The 20274-nt window shown below is 37.5% G+C and overlaps 2 protein-coding genes across 2 annotated transcripts; both read right to left on the reverse strand.

Moving 5' to 3' along the window:
• Positions 1-378: 378 nt before the first annotated feature.
• LOC149925649 (uncharacterized) lies at positions 379-1624 on the reverse strand. Its single transcript, XM_090161802.1, has 6 exons — positions 1619-1624; positions 1418-1534; positions 1266-1352; positions 1079-1208; positions 952-1005; positions 379-881 (listed from the first exon to the last, which is right to left on the reverse strand). The coding sequence occupies exons 1-6, from the start codon at positions 1622-1624 to the stop codon at positions 379-381; spliced, it is 897 nt and encodes a 298-aa protein (XP_090017928.1).
• Positions 1625-5267: 3643 nt separating this feature from the next.
• Positions 5268-20180, reverse strand: LOC149925650 (uncharacterized). The gene is made up of 6 exons (XM_090161803.1): positions 20166-20180; positions 20056-20121; positions 19807-20013; positions 12399-12461; positions 5832-5942; positions 5268-5768 (listed from the first exon to the last, which is right to left on the reverse strand). The coding sequence occupies exons 1-6, from the start codon at positions 20178-20180 to the stop codon at positions 5331-5333; spliced, it is 900 nt and encodes a 299-aa protein (XP_090017929.1). The 3' UTR covers positions 5268-5330.
• Positions 20181-20274: the final 94 nt, after the last annotated feature.

Consider the following 20274-nt stretch of genomic DNA (forward strand, 5'->3'; position numbering starts at 1 on the left):
GTTGAAGATATTATTTGAGGACACGTTTGCTTTTATATACATGGTGTAGATAAGCCTATAAAATTGCGTCGTTATGGCTTAAATATTTAATTGTAATCAGGGATAATTGTAATCAGGGATAATTGTAATAAGGGATAATTGTAATCAGGGATAATTGTAATAAGGGATAATTTTAATAAGGGATAATTGTAATCAGGGATAGTTGTAATAAGGGATAATTGTAATTAGGGATAATTGTTATAATAACAAGCTCTCTTTTAGAGATTTCGTGATATATTGCTAGATGGTTCAAATAAGACAGTTATAAAGTTAACAAACAACATTTTATTCAACAGTGAAAAACTATACAAGTAGGAATGTCGTGTAAAAGAGAGAAAATTAGTAGACAAAGTTGTTGTAGGCGGCTGGATGGATTCCGTATCCGTGGTGGATAGCGGTAGAGTAGCTTGTTGGAACTGGAGCCGCGGAGTAGTGAGAAACGTGAGAGGCGACGTGAGCCAAGGCTGGGGCGCCATGGGCGGAGTAGTGAGCCAAGGCTGGGGCGCCATAGGCGGAGTAGTGGGCCACGGCGGGAGCGACGTGGGCGGAGTAGTGGGCCACGGCTGGGGCGACGTGGGTGGAGTAGTGGGCTACTGGGCCAGCAACGGCCACAGCCTTATGGGCAACAACTGGGGCGGCGGCGTAATGGGCGACTGGGGTGGCGATGGCGTGGGTGGTGATAGCCTTGGTGGCGACGGCAGAAATCCTTCCAGCGGAATATTCGATCGGAGACTCAACGGCTTGGGTCAGTTCGTCGGTGGCTTCGACGGCTTCGGCGAGTGGGGCGGCCACGGCGACGGCGGCGGGGCCAGATGGAACGGCGGCAACTGGAGCGGCAACGACTATGAAAAATTTCACGTTTTAGCCTCTGAAATATTTTACTTACTGGTTCGTAAAAATACGAGTAATTACCCGGAGTAGGGGCGGCGGCAATAATTAAAGCATCCTTATTGATGTTGGTGTGGGCTGGCAAATACGGTTTATAAAAACGGTTAAGTACCGTACAAATTATGGGGTGGTAAGGGACGCTGTGAAATACCTGGATCTTGAGCGGTGGCTCCGACTCCTGGTTCGTTGGACCTGATGTCGGCGCGGTATCCGGCGGCGTCAGCGACGTAGTTGACGATGCGTTGACGACCGTCAATGTCGGTCAATCCGTAAGATCCAATCTTGTCGCGAATAAAATTGTAACGATACATTCCGAAGAATAAAGTTAGAGTATTTACCTTGACTCCGGGGCTTCCAACTTCCTTTCTGAAGGTGCCGCCGGTGGAGTGGGCCTCATCGTAGCCGAAAGCGTAGTTACCGAGGGTCTGCGTTACGGAAATCGCCAAATGTCATAATTCCGATTCGTATTTATAGGAGAGATAGAGCTTACGTCTTGGCTTCTGTGGACGGTACTAGTTCCGGTGTTGACCAATCCGGCGACGACGGCGGAGTTGTAGTGAAGGGCCGCGCCTCGGACGGCGGCGATCAGGGCGCAAACAATCAGGACCTACATTCGAGAAAACGGGGTTGTAATCGCAATCACTGTATTCCGTTCCGGCCTGATGATCCTAGTCCATTAGAGACGCCTTACCTTCATGACTGAATTAGATGTTTTAACGTCTTCGCACTTTTGGGCAAAAATGTGATGAACCCAGGATTCGACAATCGTATTTATACCCTCCCCTTCGGCTGGCCATCCCTTCCTTCCCAGATGCGCCCATTAATACTGCTGGGTGGGGATCCTCAAACGCGCTCTCGTATCTCATACTCTCATTTTTTTCTCTCTATCCCTTCCCTTAATTCTTACGTACGAAGTTCACAATTCGCAGATTTTTCAAGGCCCTTAGAAACTAAGTATTATACTATTCAGCGTCGAACCTCGAAATCGTCACTTTTTTTGGCCCCTTTTTACTTTTAAAGATTTTTCTAACTATTACATTCGTGACTATATTAATACCCCTTTTCGCTTCTTGGCCAAAAAAGTAGACGAAGGTTTGACCTTGACTCGGTCCCTCCCATGTATCTCTGGTCATGTTAGGGAATTATTCGAACCGTATCAGACAACCGGGTATTATAACTTTTGGAAAAAGGGGCGAGCGGAAAAGAGATTGCGCCACCTATTTCATTTCTCCCATAGTCTTAACTATCACTAGAAGCATCGTTTAATTTTTTTTCCTTCACAGGGTGTGTCGCTTCTAATAAGTGGTTTCTACCGTGCTGCGAGGTTATAATATTCCGTATTAAAAAGAAATTGAATAATAGTACCGTTAGCTCTAGTTATAGTTTTAATGTCGTCTTCTTGCTTAGTGTCGTTTTTTTTGCTCTCCACAGTCCTGCTAGACTAATGAATATTTTATTCTGGTAAAGATATTGGTTTCCAATGGCCATATCTTTAACAATTCGATTTCTTACTATTAACTCAACCTACCGAGAGCTTTTTATAACTGGAGGCTAAACTTCGTAACGGTCTATTTTCAATTAAAATAGTCCCCTTGTCTTTAAAATCTTTTCGTAATTTAGCAAACGAATTACCAGTAATTTCGATTTAATAGCGAAAAAATGGCTGATTTATGATTTTGTTCACTTCTCGCGTCGCGATCAACCTGTCAGATTTAATTATCTGAGAATAGAATCTAAACGAAAGTCGTTAATGCACCAGAATGTTTCCCCTCCCTGACTGTCATTTTTAAAAACGCTAATGGATGGAAGGAAAGTTTTCAGAAAAAGTTTTAATTAACTTGATTGTTTAATCACTTAATTTTCCTTCTTAGTGGTGTTTTGCTGTGTCTTGTGTGTGTGGATACGAGGTTTGGCCCTGGTTTTGATATAATCAGGTGGGAGGTGACGTTGACATAGATCACGTTTCCCCAATTACGTGAATTACAGACGCGCACGTGATATATTGAACACGTGGAATATTGATTGATATCAATCTTGTGTTATGTTTTAGCATTATGCATTTTTTTATAAGTTAATAATTGTGTAATATAGTGTATCGAAAACGTGATCTTGAAATGGAAGTGTATTTTAGTGTTAAATATTGGCCTATTGACTCTACTTGAACCCTATATAGCGCTCTTCTTGGACTTTACTATAGCACTCTATTAGCACCATTTCTTGGACTCTACTAGCACTCAATTAAGACTATACTTGAACTCTACTAGCACTCTATTAGGAGTACGCGTGAACTGTATTTTAATTCTACTTGGACCCTATCTGAACTCTCTTTGAACTCTACTAGCACTGTATACAGACACAATACTTAGACTTTATACTTGAACTCTATTAGAACTATACTTGAACTCTACTTGGACCTGTACTACCAATCTATTTGGACTCTACTAGTACTCTACTTGGACTATACCTACTCTCATTTTGAACTCTGCTAACACTATATTGACACTATACTTAGACTTTTCACTTGAGCTCTACTTCGACTATACTTGAATTCTACTTGGACTATACTTGAACTCTACTTGAACTCTACTAGGGTTTTACTTGAACTCTATACTTCGACTATACTTGAATTCTACTAGGGCTATTTTTGAATTCTACTAGGGCTATACTTGAACTCTACTTCGACTATACTTGAACTCCACTTGGACTATACTTGAAATATATACTGGGAATCTATTTGAGCTCTATTTGAATTTTAGTAGGCTACTACTTGGAATCTCTTAATTGTATTTTAGTAGGATTGTAATTGGAATTCCTTATTTGTATTTAAGTAGGATTTCCCTTATTCCTTGGAATCTCTTTAAGCTCTAATTGAGTTTCACTAGGATCCTACTAAAACTCTGCTTGGAAGTTTCAGGGAAGCTAGTCTCTAGTAAAATGGTCCTATACGGCACTGATATAGTCAAAGCTTGGACGCTGTGGAGCCGTTTTACAAAAATGCTTATGGAAATTCTATCCACAGCAACTAAAATAAACCTCGATCGGAAAATTTCCTAAACATGTCGCAACTGACTTCGATATCATTTGCGGGTGATTTATTTAGAAATGACCGATGGTAGACGCCCTAAAGATATAACTCGGTATAGCTCTACAACTAGCTGGGATGACATTTTGATGTATGGAAGTTTGGAAGAAGTAAGTCAAACTTCTGCGAACTGGTGTGGGCATCCGAGATATCTCCCACGAAAAAAGTGTCTTTTGCGAATTTCGGGAAACAATTAATCTGTAAGGAAGCAGAGGCGTGGTCTTATGTTCAGCCAAAATGTCTTTCAAATAAATGATCCTAAGCTACGTAATCTTCGAAATTGAAATCTCGAAAAGCATTAATTTTATATTTTAAATTCAACCCTTTTGGTGTAAAAATAATAATAATTCACCCTAATTTATCAAAGCGCTACATTCATTTGATTCAAATTTAAACTTCATTTTGTTTAGCGTTTTGACTCGCGTTCAAATCGACTGAGTGTATAAATTTCCACTTTACGGAACTTAAACTATATAAAGTTTGATATCTTAATTGGTATCGTGAAATTTACGAAAAGACTAAATTGTTGAAACGTTTCTGAAGGATTTATCGTTCAATTTGCACGCTCCGTTTTGACTCTGCAAAGTGCAAAATCGTTCGCCGACAAATTAGCTTTGAAATTCCCATTCAACGTGATGTCAAATGTGATTTAAAATCACGTTAACTTTTTCGCGTTCAAGGTCTTATATATGTCCTATCATTCTTTTTCATACCACGGTACTTAAAAAGTAATAGTTTTTTACGGAACACCCATTTAGAAAACGGAATTAGAAAAAAACCTTCGACTAGAGTCGATCTGTATGTCTGTCTAGCAAAGTATAAAGTTTAAGAAGCGCATTTGCCAAAGTACGCGACAACTTGTTGGAAACCTTTCTAGCGTTCGAATTAGCTTCGTTTTCTCCCCGCGAAATTTCAAACCGTTTAATAAATTCAAATGAAAACCTTGACCATAAAAAATGTAATATTTTAAAATGGTTTTTTCATTGTTTTAAGCCCCGGTCTATCACAGTGGCTGATCTATTTAAAAAATATTAATTTGTTTGAAAATGGAATGCTTTCGATGCCTGATTGCCAAGTATGATTATGGGGTTTAGCGGCACGTTCCCCCTACGCCTATAATCACAAACTGTATGATCTTAAACTAAATGATAGGCATTGTACTTTCGATGAAATTATACTGTTGCGGGTATAATTTATGTTAGATATCTGCCCGCGGTGTGTTTAAAGTTTGAACGAAATTTTCTTATTTCGGTAGAAATATAATATTTTATTTTATGAAGTGGATAGAAATGTACAGTTAGGAACAAAAGACGCGAAGCCTTTAGAAAATAGCCGGAATACCAGCGTGATGAAGAATGGCGGAGTTGTAAGCGAAGTTGTTGAGGGCTAATGGATGATGCAACAGAGGGTGGTTGATTCCGAAGGCGGCGTGGTGAAGGAGTGGGGAGGAGTAAGCGGTAATTGGTGCGATTGGTGCTGTGACGATCGGGGCGGCGACAGTGGCAGCGCGGGTTACGACGAAGTCCTTGTTGATGTTGATGTTTGCCGGGTCCTGGGTATCGTCGACTCCTTGTTCGTTGGTCTTGATGTCGGCGCGGAAACCAGCGGCATCGGCGACGTAGTTGACGATGCGGATACGGCCGTCGATGTCACGAAGTCCGTAAGAACCGGCCTTACCAAAAGCGTTACCAACTTCCTTTCTGAAGGTACCACCGGTGGTGTGACCTTCGTCGTAGGCGAAAGCGTAGTTGCCAAGATTCTGTTGAGAAATTAACGGTCATAAATACGATTTCAACTTACGATATTTTTTAAGTCAACCTACGTCTTGGGACCTGGTTTGAGTACTGACTCCGGTCTCGGCCAAAACGGGCACGGCGGTGTTGAGGACGACGCCAGCCCGGGCGTAAGCAACTACGGCGAGGAGGACCAGGACCTGCGGGTAGCGATTAAGATAAATATTTCGTTAAAGGATCGTAACTGCGTAGTTAGAAATGCTCGGAAGCTCTGGGACGACGCCCCAACCAATCCATCATAACGCCAGCAATGACTGTCTTATTAAAAGAAATCATTTGAAAAGTTTTCTCCTACCTTCATGTTTTTTCCCGTGACGCGGTTGAAACAGTGATGCTAAGACGGTTGTTTGCTGCCCTTTTTATACCACTTGGTTAAAATTGGGGAGGTACTTTGGGTCATAATAACCAATTTTAAACCATTCTTTTCGTGATTTAATTGGAGCATACACCCATTTTTTCCCAACAATCAAGGTTCTCGACATTCAATATAAACTCCCAATGGGTGTGCTTCGATATTATCCAACTATAACGGAAGAGGTTCAAAATACCCCCAAAAAAACCCCATCTTTTTTTATATACTGGAATTTGTATCTGGGAGAGCCTTTATTTTATAAAGTAGAGAAATCTCCGAGAATATCTGTCTGCCATAACCTTCGCGGCTTCGTAATTTCTTACCCGGAAGGTTTTTCCCTCAATCGCAGATCGAAGATTACAGGTGCGAAAATTGAATCTTAAATAACGTTTTAAATATTTGCCATCGTATTTGTTCTATCTCTCGCTCTCCTTAATGAACCATTTGTGTAATTAATGTTCCTCGAGATCCTAATCTTCGATTTCTCGCAGCTGAATGAACGCTATTACGATATTTCTTAAATGTCCCCTATTACGCGCGTCAAGGTTGCCAAGGTGCTGCTGTGATTGTCAAAGCGGGACTATTGTATAGTCTATTAATATTTCACGTGACGTCATCATCTTTCATTTCTGTAACGAAAGGCTTCTCAAATAATCACCATCTTGATAAAATTTTTCGCGAAATATTATAAGGACACATTATTTTTTTGGTAACTGTTGAGTACACTAATCATATTGAGCTTTGAGAAATCAATTCCCAAGGATTGAATAGAATTGGTTTTGCACCTAGTGGTGATTGTAAGCGCTGATTTTGGAACCTTCTTCCCATGTTCCTACAAACATTCTGTAAGCTACCTTTTGTGTATAAAATAACGACATTTAATTGATTGTGAAAACGTTATAATTGTGTCTTGTTATATTTTGAAAAACACTCTATTCACGTAGGCCATCTTAGCTATATACAAAAAAAACTGGCTGGCGTTTACAAAATAGCAAATTAAAGAACGCAATTGTATTAAATAAAAACTGAAAACCACTTTCGCGCTCTGTACAGAGGCATCATCGGGTCGGTGAAAAGCGCGAAACTAGTCGTTATTTTAATTATTTTTAATTGAATCATTTTTATTACGTAACTAAAGTGGTTTTTAATTTTTATTAATTACCAAATACGTAAGAAGCCGTCCATTTTTAATTCGAAATTGTATTTTTTATCGCTGTAACAAGCAACAAAGAAAATACTCTGACGAATAATTCGTTAAAGGTGTATTAGCTAGACGATTTTATGTAGCGGATTTTGTTGTTGGAAATTTTTAACATGATGGGTATTTACTACACGAAAAGCATTGTTATGGATTTTTGTCATGAAATATTACTATTTTGTAAGTGACTATTTCATTTTTGTGGTACGCAGTAGTACAAAAATTGTTCACACGAGGGCTAACCAATTGGGTTAAAAAAATTGGATTATTAATATTTTTATTATCGTCTGTTATACTATTTTTTGTATGAAATTTAGGAACTAGCTTTAGACTTTCAAAAGGATAAGAATGTGACAAGTAATCAGACGACAGGTCAAAGGTTTCGCAGTTCCCACGTCAGCGAAGTTACACTTACGACTAAGTGCTAGACTCTTTTTGGGGGTCAAAAAGGGCAAAAAATGGGAGGTGATAATTCTAGCTCTATATTGGTCAAACCACGCTAGCTCTCCAAAGGTTTCAAGTTATGTTGTCTTTTACTGCTAAAAGGAAGGTAAAGTTTGTTAACTCATGGTGAAAGTATAGAAATATTGTAGTGTCTTGTGATTTCATAGTTACAAGTAAACCGTCGTGTACATAACATAAGGTAAATTACAAGTGTTAACTGTATTTTTTTGTAAAATAATATTTAACATCTATTCTACTAATTCTGATTTAAATTTATGTATTAAATATTTAAAAAAAATTAAACTCTTGAAAATATTGATTTTTTTGTTTACGTGTGCTTAATATTTCTATATTAAAAATTTAAATATAAAATCTACTTTAGTAGTAGTGAAAATTGTAGAAATGCAGGAGTAGTTTTAATCTACTCCTGTATTTCTACAATTTTCACATATGTAAATATCTTCTTTTCCAGTATACCCAACACATTTCCAATGGTGCCACTTTATCACAAGCGATTCAGTCCATAGTTGTCGAAATCTTTGGACAGGAATAATATTTCCAAAGATCAGCTTTTATATTTAAAATTTTGTTTATTATTAGCATTGCTTCCGAAGTAAAATACTTTATGGCAGCATCTCTAATCTTTGCACTAATATTAATAACTTCGTCTTGTACATTTTCAGGTATTATTTCGACGTTTGATTCTTCTATTTTCCCACATCCATATATAGCTTTATCTACTATGCTTTTTTCAACAAAATATTCGAGAAACTGCACAATTATTTTGCGCTCCAACACCGACATTTTAGATAGTTTATTGAAAGTTGATTTTCCAAGTGTAGGTTTATATTCATCGGGTATAGTTGTACAAAAGTCTATGTATTTGTACCCCGCTGCTCCGCCTTAAGCACTACAGCGGCCCACAAAACAACAACCAGGCCGGGACAAAAGTGCGCTTTGCGAAACAACGTTCGGCCAGTGAGACAGCCATCATGACTGCCCCACATATAGCAAACAAACGCCCTCATCATGGCCCAACAAAAGGAGACACCATGGGCTGCCCGAAACCCACCCTCGCACAGCTGAGGACTAGAGTGACTTCCTCTTCCACCGCAAAATACCCGAGTATGGAACATCCCTGAGGTTCCAGTGACCCAGCGCTCCGAGCACGGGACGCCCCAAGGACTCCAGTGGCCCAGCAAACCGGGTGTGGATCGCCACCAAGAGCCCAGCGACCCAGAACACCGGGTATGGAGCCCCCCAAAGGCTCCAGTGACCCCATCAAACCACTGGATAGGGTTGTATAATAAGAGTGTTCAGGAGGGGTGGAATGTTCATGGTTTCCATTAGACCGTTTCTTAGTTAAATAAAATACCATTGAAGCTTTCTCGCCTAGGTCGGGTTTTGCGTATCGAATATTAGTTGTGCTTCGCTTCTTTACAGTTACATACAGTAGAAAAAAATCTCTTCTGCTTTTCAACGAGCTTGTTGTGTGGAATCTTCGTTGTTGGAATATGCATATTTGTAGGATTATTTTGACTATTTGTTGCCGCAGTATTACTATCCAAGCCATCCATTTTGGCTTTACTACTCTCAATGTGAGTTGATTTAAAAATTTGTATATCCAGTAAGGATTTAGATGCCATTACTTGTTTTTCAACTGTAATTAAAATATCTCTATTTTGGAATTTCCAAATTGCACCAATTAATACTTAAACTTTTGAAATTAAAGATTATTTTTCATTCTCCAGAGATTGCTTTCTATTACCATCAGATAACACTTTTTGTAAGAAGGCAACATCAGTTTGGTTGGTCACATTTGTAGCTGTTTCATGTGTTTCTTGGCATTCCATAGAACTAGTTAGTTGTTGGTTTTCTGAAAGTGTTTCACTTTCAACGATATTGACTAGATGAATGTGCTTACATAAATTGGAATTAATAAAGCGGTCTAGGCATGTGCATAGAAATTTATGTACGCATACTTTACATATTGCACAAGATGCGTGACAATTGTTACAAATATTGGTCTAGTTTGTGACAATATACTTAATGTTATCATACGCATCAATGTCTGCGTCTGTCAAAGATTAATCACTAAATACTTGCCATGAAACTTGAGAATTTTTTTCAACTAAATAGGCATTTCAATGGCATGTTTGTGTCGTTTGAAGTTTTTTGATGATTTCCAAGTTATTTTTCCCTTAAAAAGTTTAATGACTCGATGGTGTGTCGGGGTATGATCGTAATTAAACAGGGTTGCCAAACATTTGTTTGAAAACTTAGTGAAACGCTTCCAAGTGCATATTTGTATTTATTTCACTATCTTCTCTGTAGCATGCAGCCCATTCCTTTTTACAAGTGGCCCACTATTTTACAAAATAATTTCCAAATTCTACAATGCTTTCCTTTTCTTGCATTTTGGAAAGGAAGGTTTCCAACATTAATTCAAATTTTTCAGGAATCCTTTCATTCATCAACACTGTTATTTCCTTAAACACTTGTGAAGAAACTTATTTTTTAGGTATTATTGGTAACTTCTTTTGTATATCGTGGTAAACATGCCATTTACTTAGAAATTTTGGACTTTCTTCTCCAAACACATTGCACCAGCTTGAATAATATTGTGGGGCTTTATCTGACATTATTAGTTTCGCTTTTATATCCCCAACTACGTTCTTAATTTCTTGAAAGAAAATCCTCAACACTTCTCCGTCTTCTTTATTTGAGATCAACCAACCAACTGGTATTCCTTCTTCAAATTCATCAATTACCAAAACAGTTATCAATTTGAAACTGTAGGCATTTGTACCATGAGTGCAATCAAAACAAATAATTTCTTCTCCAAATTGTTTTAGCATGTTTCGTTGAAATGGGGACATTATTCCCAATGCAAAATCTTGTGGTTTAAAATCTAAATAATGTATATTTTCAGGAATTTGATTTCTGTCCTCATGTTGCTTTTTGTAAAGTAGTATGGTTTTATTATTACTAGCAACTTTCTCGCAAACATACGCATCAACGCTTAGATGGTCTTCCGCGTGGCGTTCTGTGGTATTCAAACCAAATGATTTTCCAATATTATTTCAATCTTTGTTAACTGTAAGATGCTTCCTTTGCAAATGGACTATATTACTCTCATATAAGTCATCCAGTACTCTTTTCTTTCTCACACCTTGAGTCAGTTTAGCTGCAACCATTTGCCTATCTGATTTCGGTATTCTAATATGACATAGTTCCACATTATGACCATAGTGAGTGTTATAAGAGTAGAGAATAACTTTTCCATTTCCAAGTTGATTATATACTTAATAATAATCAGCTAGGCTAATACCCAAGGCACCACCTTAGGCCTAAGTCATCAAGCGACTTTTGAAGCCCTTAATTCAGGTGGCCGGGTTACAATGCGTAGGAGGGTGGTGGCAAGCCCTGCATGCCACGAGATCGAGCCAACAGCTCCCTACACTAACTATTACCGTTAACCTCAACAGGTTTTTATGGAAGGGGAAACCGAAGAACTCGGGGGTAGCAGTAAATTACCCATTGATCTTAGAAGTTCCCATAACTTTTGATTGTCGCTGCCCTAGTGTAGTTTTCCTTTAATGTCCACAGGGCCGGACTTAGAGATCCTGGGCCCACAGGCAGATAAGGAGTCTGGGGCCCCCTTTTCACGCGCTGCATTTACTCTTATCCCTGGAACTAGGCTGTGCCTGAATTTCCCTGATTCAGCGTAGAAGTCTGAGCTCTACGGTTATATTACTAAATAAAAGCTCTTAACAATCGTCGACTAAATATGCGATAATTATGCAACATTTCGATTTAAGGCTGCGTCCGTAAACTGCCAGGCAGAAATTTTGCTAATTTTAAAACAAAATATTCTACCTAGGAATTTCTCCAATATAAATTACGATTGATATCATAGATTTATGCCTTCGAATACAGTAATTACGGTCACTGGAGGGCACCTAGGCCACGGCCTAGGTTGGCCTAGGCGGAAATACGGCACTGAATGTCCAGCTCTGTTACAATACCAATACTCATCTTTTTCAGTCTTCCTGTTGCTAGTTTGGTTTTTCAAATACTGTACATTATATTTCTTCTCGAAGTCATCTTTCCATGACAGAAATGCTGAAATAATTTTTTTAAGGTTTTAAGTGTTTGTTAAATTTAATTGTAAAAGCGTATTTAAAGTTACCTGCGTAATCAATAAAACAGTGCTCCTTATCTTCAAAAATTATTTTATGAACATTAGTTAAATGTTTTATTAATTCATTTATGGTTTTAAAGGAATCAGTGCAATTAGACTCCCTACAATTTATACTAAATTCCTTATTTTCTTCCGTATTTAATTAAAAAGGTAAAAAACATTTATATTGTTATAACTTATAAGGTCTACAATGTTTTTTTTTTAAAGAATTAACTATTTATAGTTGTAAGTTCTTAGTTCCTTCACATTAAATATAAATAATAAAACAGACAGACATACTTCACAAAAGTTTCACCAAAAAAATATGAAGAACATGCAAGGGAATAGCTTAAATTAATTGGTGGAATTTCAAATAGTTATATATATCAAACAAATTTTCAGCCAAAGGTTCTACCTACCCGATAAAAGTTGCCTGTTGTTTTACTAAATCGTGTACCGCATTTTACACTGCTTAATAGGGACTTGGCAGTGTTACGTCACAGTTTTTTTTTCAATAGTTTTTATCGTGGGGAGAAAAATATAACCACAATGGCGGCTATGGCCAAAGCTACGGAGTGCCAAGTCTCTATTCACTGACAATTCGCGAGTTTCAAACTTTCAATATTATATGACACGTGCGCAGTTAAGCGAAAAGGCAGACGATAATGGTACTTTGACGTCATACATAAGCGGGACCTCGGTGACCTATGACGTCATTTAAGACTTATCTTTGTTGTTAAAATGAAAAGTACCATTATAATAGTTATTTTTAAAGCCAATAGAGGGCGGTTGTTAGTTGGACAAATTTCATTACCAAACTAATTGACCTTTAAATGTTGTATAGTCTGAATTCCATATTTAAGAACTTAAATTTGATGATCAATTTATGCATAAAATATGGTGAAACATCGTCGGCTAACGTAATTATAGCGCCAGTCACCCAAAGCTGCTTTTAAACTTGGTGCAAGGTCATACACTAAAAATATGTAACTTATACTTAAGATGAATCAACTTAAGGGTAATTTGCCTCATTAATTTTTTATTCTTTTGTTCACTTTTGTCTCTAGTAGGAAGTTTATTCACAATTGTTAGTTTTATTAGTACACATAGATGGCGCCAGTGGTTCCACGTACGAAATGTTTCCCTATTATTTTCGTTAAGCCATACTTTTTCAAATAAAACGTACTGGGTATCAAGCACCATAACGCTTCTCTTAAACCGGTTCAACCCGCGATTAAAACGCGTAGGATAACTTGGAGGTAAACAGTCCGTGAACAAAAGAACTATATTTATACAATTCTTACGCGTTCTTCCTACGCGTTATGCAGGCTTTGCAGTTTAATAACAGCTCACAGAATTTCATTGATGGAAACAGTGTTGCGAATGTTAGAAAGTCGAAATTCCCATTGCTGGATAGTAAATTCCCACAGATTCCCACAACCCTATTTAGCCCCGCCCCTTACGAAAACTGAACGGAAAACATGCACTAATTTTCAAAGATTTTGTGAAAGGAACTTTTGAAAATTAAATTTTATTGAAATTACAATTTTAACATTTTGGTTGTTAGGCCTATGCATTGATTGATTGTAGTATTAGGAGTCGCCTCCTTTATAGTATTTATAAAATCCCAAGATTCACGAGAGTACACAGCTCTAGATAATTTTGAGCCTTCTATTGGTAGTCAAATTAAAAAAAAAACATAGGATAAATACCCGCAGACGTGAAAATTCCCACAAAATCAACGTTTTTGGAAAAAAAAATACCTTTTTCCCACAGAGCCAAAATAGACCAAAAAAATTCCCCACAATCTGGCAACACTGGATGAAAATTTTAAGAGCAGCCCCCAATTAGCCTTTTCAGTTTACATAGAGCCACGTAGTGGCAAATGCATGAAGCTCATAAACTGCTGGATTTTCGTCTGCTAAGCAGACGCTTTATTGGATAATCGTCTGTTTAGCAGACGAAAATCCAGCAGTTTCTGGGCTTCTCGCATTTGTCACTACGTGGCTCTTAGTAAACTGAAAAGGCTAATTAGATGGCGCCACTAAGTACTAGGGGGTTTAAGCTATTTCCACCAACGGGAAAGCGGGTGAAAGGTCACTGTTTTTCATTGCCCAATAGAAAAGAATGGGAAAGGGCAGTAACCTTTCACCCACTTTCCCATTGGTGGAAATTATTGTAATCTCGATAAATACGAGAGAGCGTTTAGAAAATAACAAGCTGCCGAAACGAAGCAAATGTTTCTAACAGTCAATTAATTGTTTTATTTATTCTCTAATTTATCATTATTGGGCTTAAAGTATACGCAATTTTTAGTATTTTTTACTGTTGAAAACGATTGAGTTTCCCTTAAGTCTTGGCTGGTCCGTGAAAATGGATGTTGACGTCAATAGGCGAGACTATAAAGTCCAGGGGGGATGAAAAGATGGAAGTCACATGACTTTGTGGAGAACTGCAGCGCCATCTATCCTACGAAATTCGAACTATTATTCATTTTATTTTGCTAATGGCGGTTTAAATTTTCTAAATTATCTAATTATTATTATTATTTAAAACATTTTGTAATAGAAAAGTGTAAGTTAATTAGCTGTCTGCAGTATCTGGAAGGAATAATGTTTTCTTAGCCCTCGCACGGCCAACTATAAACACGAGTTACCGAATCGAAGTTGGCTGTGAAATGGTAGTCACGTGATTTTGTTTTCCCATTTTAACAAGTTGGCTAAGACCAAATTTATTTTATAGTTTCGCCTATTGCTCGGCCACCATTACCTGGCCCTTCCATAGACTACTAAAAGCTATCAGTCCTTAGCCACATAATGATTAAATGGTAATTTGTAAAATAGGCTATCATTAAAAAAATTGAGTTCTTTGAATAGGAACTGTGGTGTTTATTCTTTTCAAATACAATTATACAAAGGCTTTCGAGCAATTACGTTTTCCTATTATAAAATCAAGCCACACTCTGGCGTTAGAATGATGTAATTACGAGACAATTCTAGCTGAAATCTTCAAGGACTTTAGGTAACTCCAAATGAGTGCTTTTGTAACTGGGTTTTTATTACCGACCCTTTAGAATAACCTTAATATTAATTCCTTTCGTGTAGCATAATTAAATCAGACAACTCATATTCGCTTTTCCTCATAAATGTCTAATTAAAACTTCTTGAACCGCCGTGACGAATCCATATTTGTTTCTACCCCAAAAAAGGTTAACTAATGTCTAGGATGTATTCAAGTTAGCTGAGAATATTAAGATTTCCATGATTCCTGGAAGACATCCCCCGTCTACATGGAGAGCTTCAGATCGTACCAAAGAGTCTTCAGAGAAAATGGGGAAATATTACACAAGGAAAGGTTTAGGGGCGTGGTTTTCAGGGAATAACGAGACAAACACGTTGTTTCCTGCGTATTCTCTGTCAACCCCAATACATTCTTGCTAATGTAAATTTAATACCATTTGGTAGGTTTTTTTTGGTATTATTGAAAAACGAAAAGCCGCCATTAAACATGGTTGGCTGAATTAAATCAAATTTATTTAAATCGGGTTTAAAACAAGATTTAAATCAAGGAATTTAAAGAAAATCGTTGATTTAAATTACACAATGTATTTCAATGGGGTAATAAAAATTGGTTAAAAATAGGTTATTAAGAAATTAAAATATTAATAAAATATTATAAAATATAAATAATATTATAATTATAAAGTTATTAAATATTTCATTTAATTCAAGATTAGCTAACTGATAAAAGTAAAATATCCGTTAATTATACAATGAAAGCGCCATAAATTGTATGAAAATCAAAAAATCCGATTTAAATAATAAAAATCGATTAAAAAGTGGCAGTCATGCCCTGAAAGGACCTCCCAGTAGCTTTAATCAATAATATCTGAGGCATTTAGTCAAAGTCAAAAAAGTGGAAAGCAAAAAATGAAATATGATGTCATTTTTCTCTCGGTTGCGTCTATCGGGTTGCTAAATATTCATTTTAGGGTGTCGCGTAACGGAATATTCTTCGATTTCGATCTTCACTGTCAAGAGCAAAGACGCCCGGAAGCGAGAAAACATTTATTTGAAACAAGAGAAGAAATACATATTTCCATATCTTCGAGGACTTCTGCCAGATCGACGTTTTTCTTCACAAATTTCATTTTAAGACTCGCTTCTCGTGGTAAAGCTACTACAATTTGGTGTCGTTGTAGTTCCTGTGCATTCTTACCAAATTTGCGACACCCAAAGCCAGGCCCGACAAGAGAGGAGGGGAGATAGCCGGTACAAATGACCGGGGCCCTTGCAACTATAGGGGCCTTGGTTTGAACAAACGAGGTATTCTTATCCGATGTTTATCTCCGAAAAAGTCTAGCTATCTCCAGTAGTAATGGCTCTTCTTTTGGCCCGTAATGTATATTTTACCGGGGCCCTTGCAACTATAGGGGCCCTGGTTTGAACAATCGAGGTATTCTTAGCCGATGTCTGTCTCCGAAAAAGTCTAGCTATCTCCAGGACTAATGGCTCTTCTTTTGGTCCGTAATTTATATTTTACCGGGGCCCTTGCAACTATAGGGGCCCTGGTTTGAACAATCGAGGTATTCTTATCCGATGTCTGTCTCCGAAAAAGTCTAGCTATCTCCAGGACTAATGGCTCTTTTGGTCCGTAATGTATATTTTACCGGGGCCCTTGCAACTATAGGGGCCCCCGTTTGAACAAACGAGGTATTCTTATCCGATGTCTCTCTCCGAAAAAGTCTAGCTATCTCCAGGACTAATGGCTCTTCTTTTGGTCCGTAATTTATATTTTACCGGGGCCCTTGCAACTATAGGGGCCCCCGTTTGATCAAACGAGGTAATCTTATCCGGTGTCTCTCTCCGAAAAAGTCTAGCTATCTCCAGTAGTAATGGCTCTTCTTTTGGCCCGTAATTTATATTTTACCGGGGCCCTTGCAACTATAGGGGCCCCCGTTTGATCAAACGAGGTAATCTTATCCGGTGTCTCTCTCCGAAAAAGTCTAGCTATCTCCAGTAGTAATGGCTCTTCTTTTGGCCCGTAATTTATATTTTACCGGGGCCCTTGCAACTATAGGGGCCCCCGTTTGATCAAACGAGGTAATCTTATCCGGTGTCTCTCTCCGAAAAAGTCTAGCTATCTCCAGTAGTAATGGCTCTTCTTTTGGCCCGTAATTTATATTTTACCGGGGCCCTTGCAACTATAGGGGCCCCCGTTTGATCAAACGAGGTAATCTTATCCGGTGTCTCTCTCCGAAAAAGTCTAGCTATCTCCAGGACTAATGGCTCTTCTTTTGGTCCGTAATTTATATTTCACCGGGGCCCATAGAACAATAGGGGCCCTGGTTTGAACAAACGAGGTATTCTTATCCGATGTCTCTCTCCGAAAAAATCTAGCTATCTCCAGGACTAATGGCTCTTCTTTTGGACCGTAATTTATATTATATCGCGGCCCGGCCCAAACCAGATATATTTACTTTTAAAAATTTGCTCCAAATCGATTTTTTTTATTAATATATGGTAATTTTAACATTTTTACTGTGTTTAAGTCAATATTTCAAGTTTTTACAAATTACGAAAAGCGGTAAGGAAAAGGGTTTATATAAGTGTTACCAGAAGCGTATAATATTTCACTTACGAGAAAAGTATCCATCTAAGTCACTGAAATGAAACATGTAACTTTGCAAGCTCGAGCCCGATTCCATTGGTCGCGAGTATCCCGCCAAATCGCGGAAGCATACACCGAATCACGGCTCAAAATTTACCGCTCGTATTACTCCGCCTAACGAAGTAAATTGTAAAATTATTCCGCCCACGGGTACTTATTTATTGATAAACTATATTAACCCGATGTAAAGGTTTTAGTAAGTCAGTATGTGATGTATTGCACCCCGTACAATTTTATTCATTCTAAAAGTTTTTTGAGAAATTAACAGGAGCCTGAGAAGTAATTAAAATTAGCAGTATAGATAAGTATATTTTTCAAGGTGGTTAAAGGATGGTCGCTATGTGATTTTATTTTTTTAATATTAATTTTAATAATGATGTTATTTTAAATTTTAGGGGGTGCGCGTACGTTTCTTTTCAAATATATAATTTGCTCATCCAAATATATTAATATTATTATACGCAATTAAGCAAGCAAATAACGTTTATTTTCAAATATGTAATTTTATCACAAAAATATATTAATATTAATATATAAATATAAATACCGGCGCTCCAAGCACAATCATGGTGGTCTACTACACCTATTACTATATTCATATTATTATTAATTGTACATTTGAACTCTATTGCAGTCGATATTATGAGTGTTTGGGTCCTTTATATTATCAAATAATTACGCTCAATTCAGTTTCAGCTTCAACGTATTACTGTTAGGGGGTGCTGTAAAGTTTCACTTTAAATTAGTGGCGTAAACAGGGGGAAGGCACTGCCCCTCTCCAAAATGTGTGATTGTACGAACAACATTGGTTTTATTAAATTCTTTTAGTCAGTTGATCCAAAATCCTAATTTAAAATAGAAAAAAATGGAATTCAGAAGTGAAAAGTGAAATGGTAGTAACACCACCTTGTCTGCCTGCTATCTACATTGAAAAGTCATTTATTCATTTTTTTTCAAAGATTTTTTTGAATCTCCCTCGAGAGGGCCGCAGGGCTAGGTGTGGTTCGCGGACACCCTTGCCATATACAAATTGAGTCGGTTTTTTATGGAAGCACGACCCTATCATCGTGACCTTGTTAGTTGAATATAACGTAATAATTTATTAGTCCATTAAAAGTGTTCGTTTTCTTTGGCTTAACTCTCTCTGTCCATAACGGGCTCTTCGGCAAACGACCTTGCCCCGGGCGGTAACGTTCTCGTCCTCGGCCTTGCGAAAAGGTCCGCTCAGCCTTCTTCAAAATGCCATTGTTCTTTTCTATTCTTTCTCGGGATACGCGGATTTTAATAAATTGATTGTTGTACATTTTTGGCGCCCGATAACATCGATGCAGACCTCAGGTTAATTGGCGGACAATAAAGGGAGGGGCTTTTTGGTGTAGCGATGATTGATTATTATAATTAGCTTTAATAAAGTTCTTTAATTTCAACTTTTGCGGATTTCATTAATTTTGAGAGTGATAATAATTAAGTAGAAGGTGAAGGGTATATTGAAAATTATTGATTCGATTTTATTCAAATTTAATTTCGTTATTTGTCCATCAAGATGAAATTCTAAAGAAAGAACTTTTTAATAGGCGCTTAAATAAATCATCCTTCAAGAAAATCGCCAAGAAGTAATATTTCCGAGAGCCAGGACCCGCAATATATTGTTTATATAGTGCTTGTTAAAATAATGGAAAATTTTCACCTGTAAAAAGAACTTCGTGTTTTTGCCAAGCCTTAATATATAAAAAAAAGCTACCTGGCTAAAAGGGAACGCTTGTTTTGCTGCCGTAAAGGTGAAAAATTTCCATTATTTTAACAAGCACTATATAAACAATGGCTTGCAGGTCCTGGATCTCGGAAATATTACTTCTTGCCGATTTCCTTGGAATATGATTTATTGAAACGTCTATTGCCAGATTTTTTCTTAGCTCCAATTTAACATTTCGTCTTCATTTGAAATTATTTAGGTTTTTTGACCGCTTAACTTATCTAAACATAGTTCATTAAAGCTTAAGTTACGAATTTTCTAATATAAGGTAACGATATTTTATTCGAAAGTGTGATTTTCTACAAATTTCCTATAACAAATACGTGGATTACAGCAATCATTTAGATTTCTGTACCATTGTCCATTTTTTTAGTTTACGCGTAATGAACCAATGCTTACTGTACATCGTTAGTAAAGTAACCAGAGGCTTTTGGGGGCGGGGTGCAATCCAAATTTGAATGAGCTTTTGGAGATCTGTAATGTTTCGCCAGCACAACCCACCTCGTCTCATGCAATCTGGAGAAAATGTGGATACCGAAGATACTATGCCCACTAGACTCAACCATCTCCAGTATCTCAAGCAGCATTCTATCTTCGATTGTCAAGTGCTCCTGTTCAAAATTTATTAATAAAATGTATATGACCTATATCACGTGGTCATGGTATTTCCAGGTAATGCAGACGTCACGAACCAACGCCCATATTTTTTCAAACCCAACCTAGAGATTAAAAACTAGTTTAAATGAAAAAGCAACAGATATACCGTCGTGTGATACATATACCGGTGGTTTTTTTTAATCTTTTTTTACCGTAATCCACTTTGAGTGAAGGTTATAGTTAGCAACCGACCAATTACGAGCATCGGGGAAAAG

This window comes from Leiobunum rupestre, chromosome 10, assembly GCF_980474605.1.
Source record: "Leiobunum rupestre chromosome 10, qqLeiRupe1.1.hap1, whole genome shotgun sequence".
Lineage (NCBI taxonomy): Eukaryota > Metazoa > Arthropoda > Arachnida > Opiliones > Sclerosomatidae > Leiobunum > Leiobunum rupestre.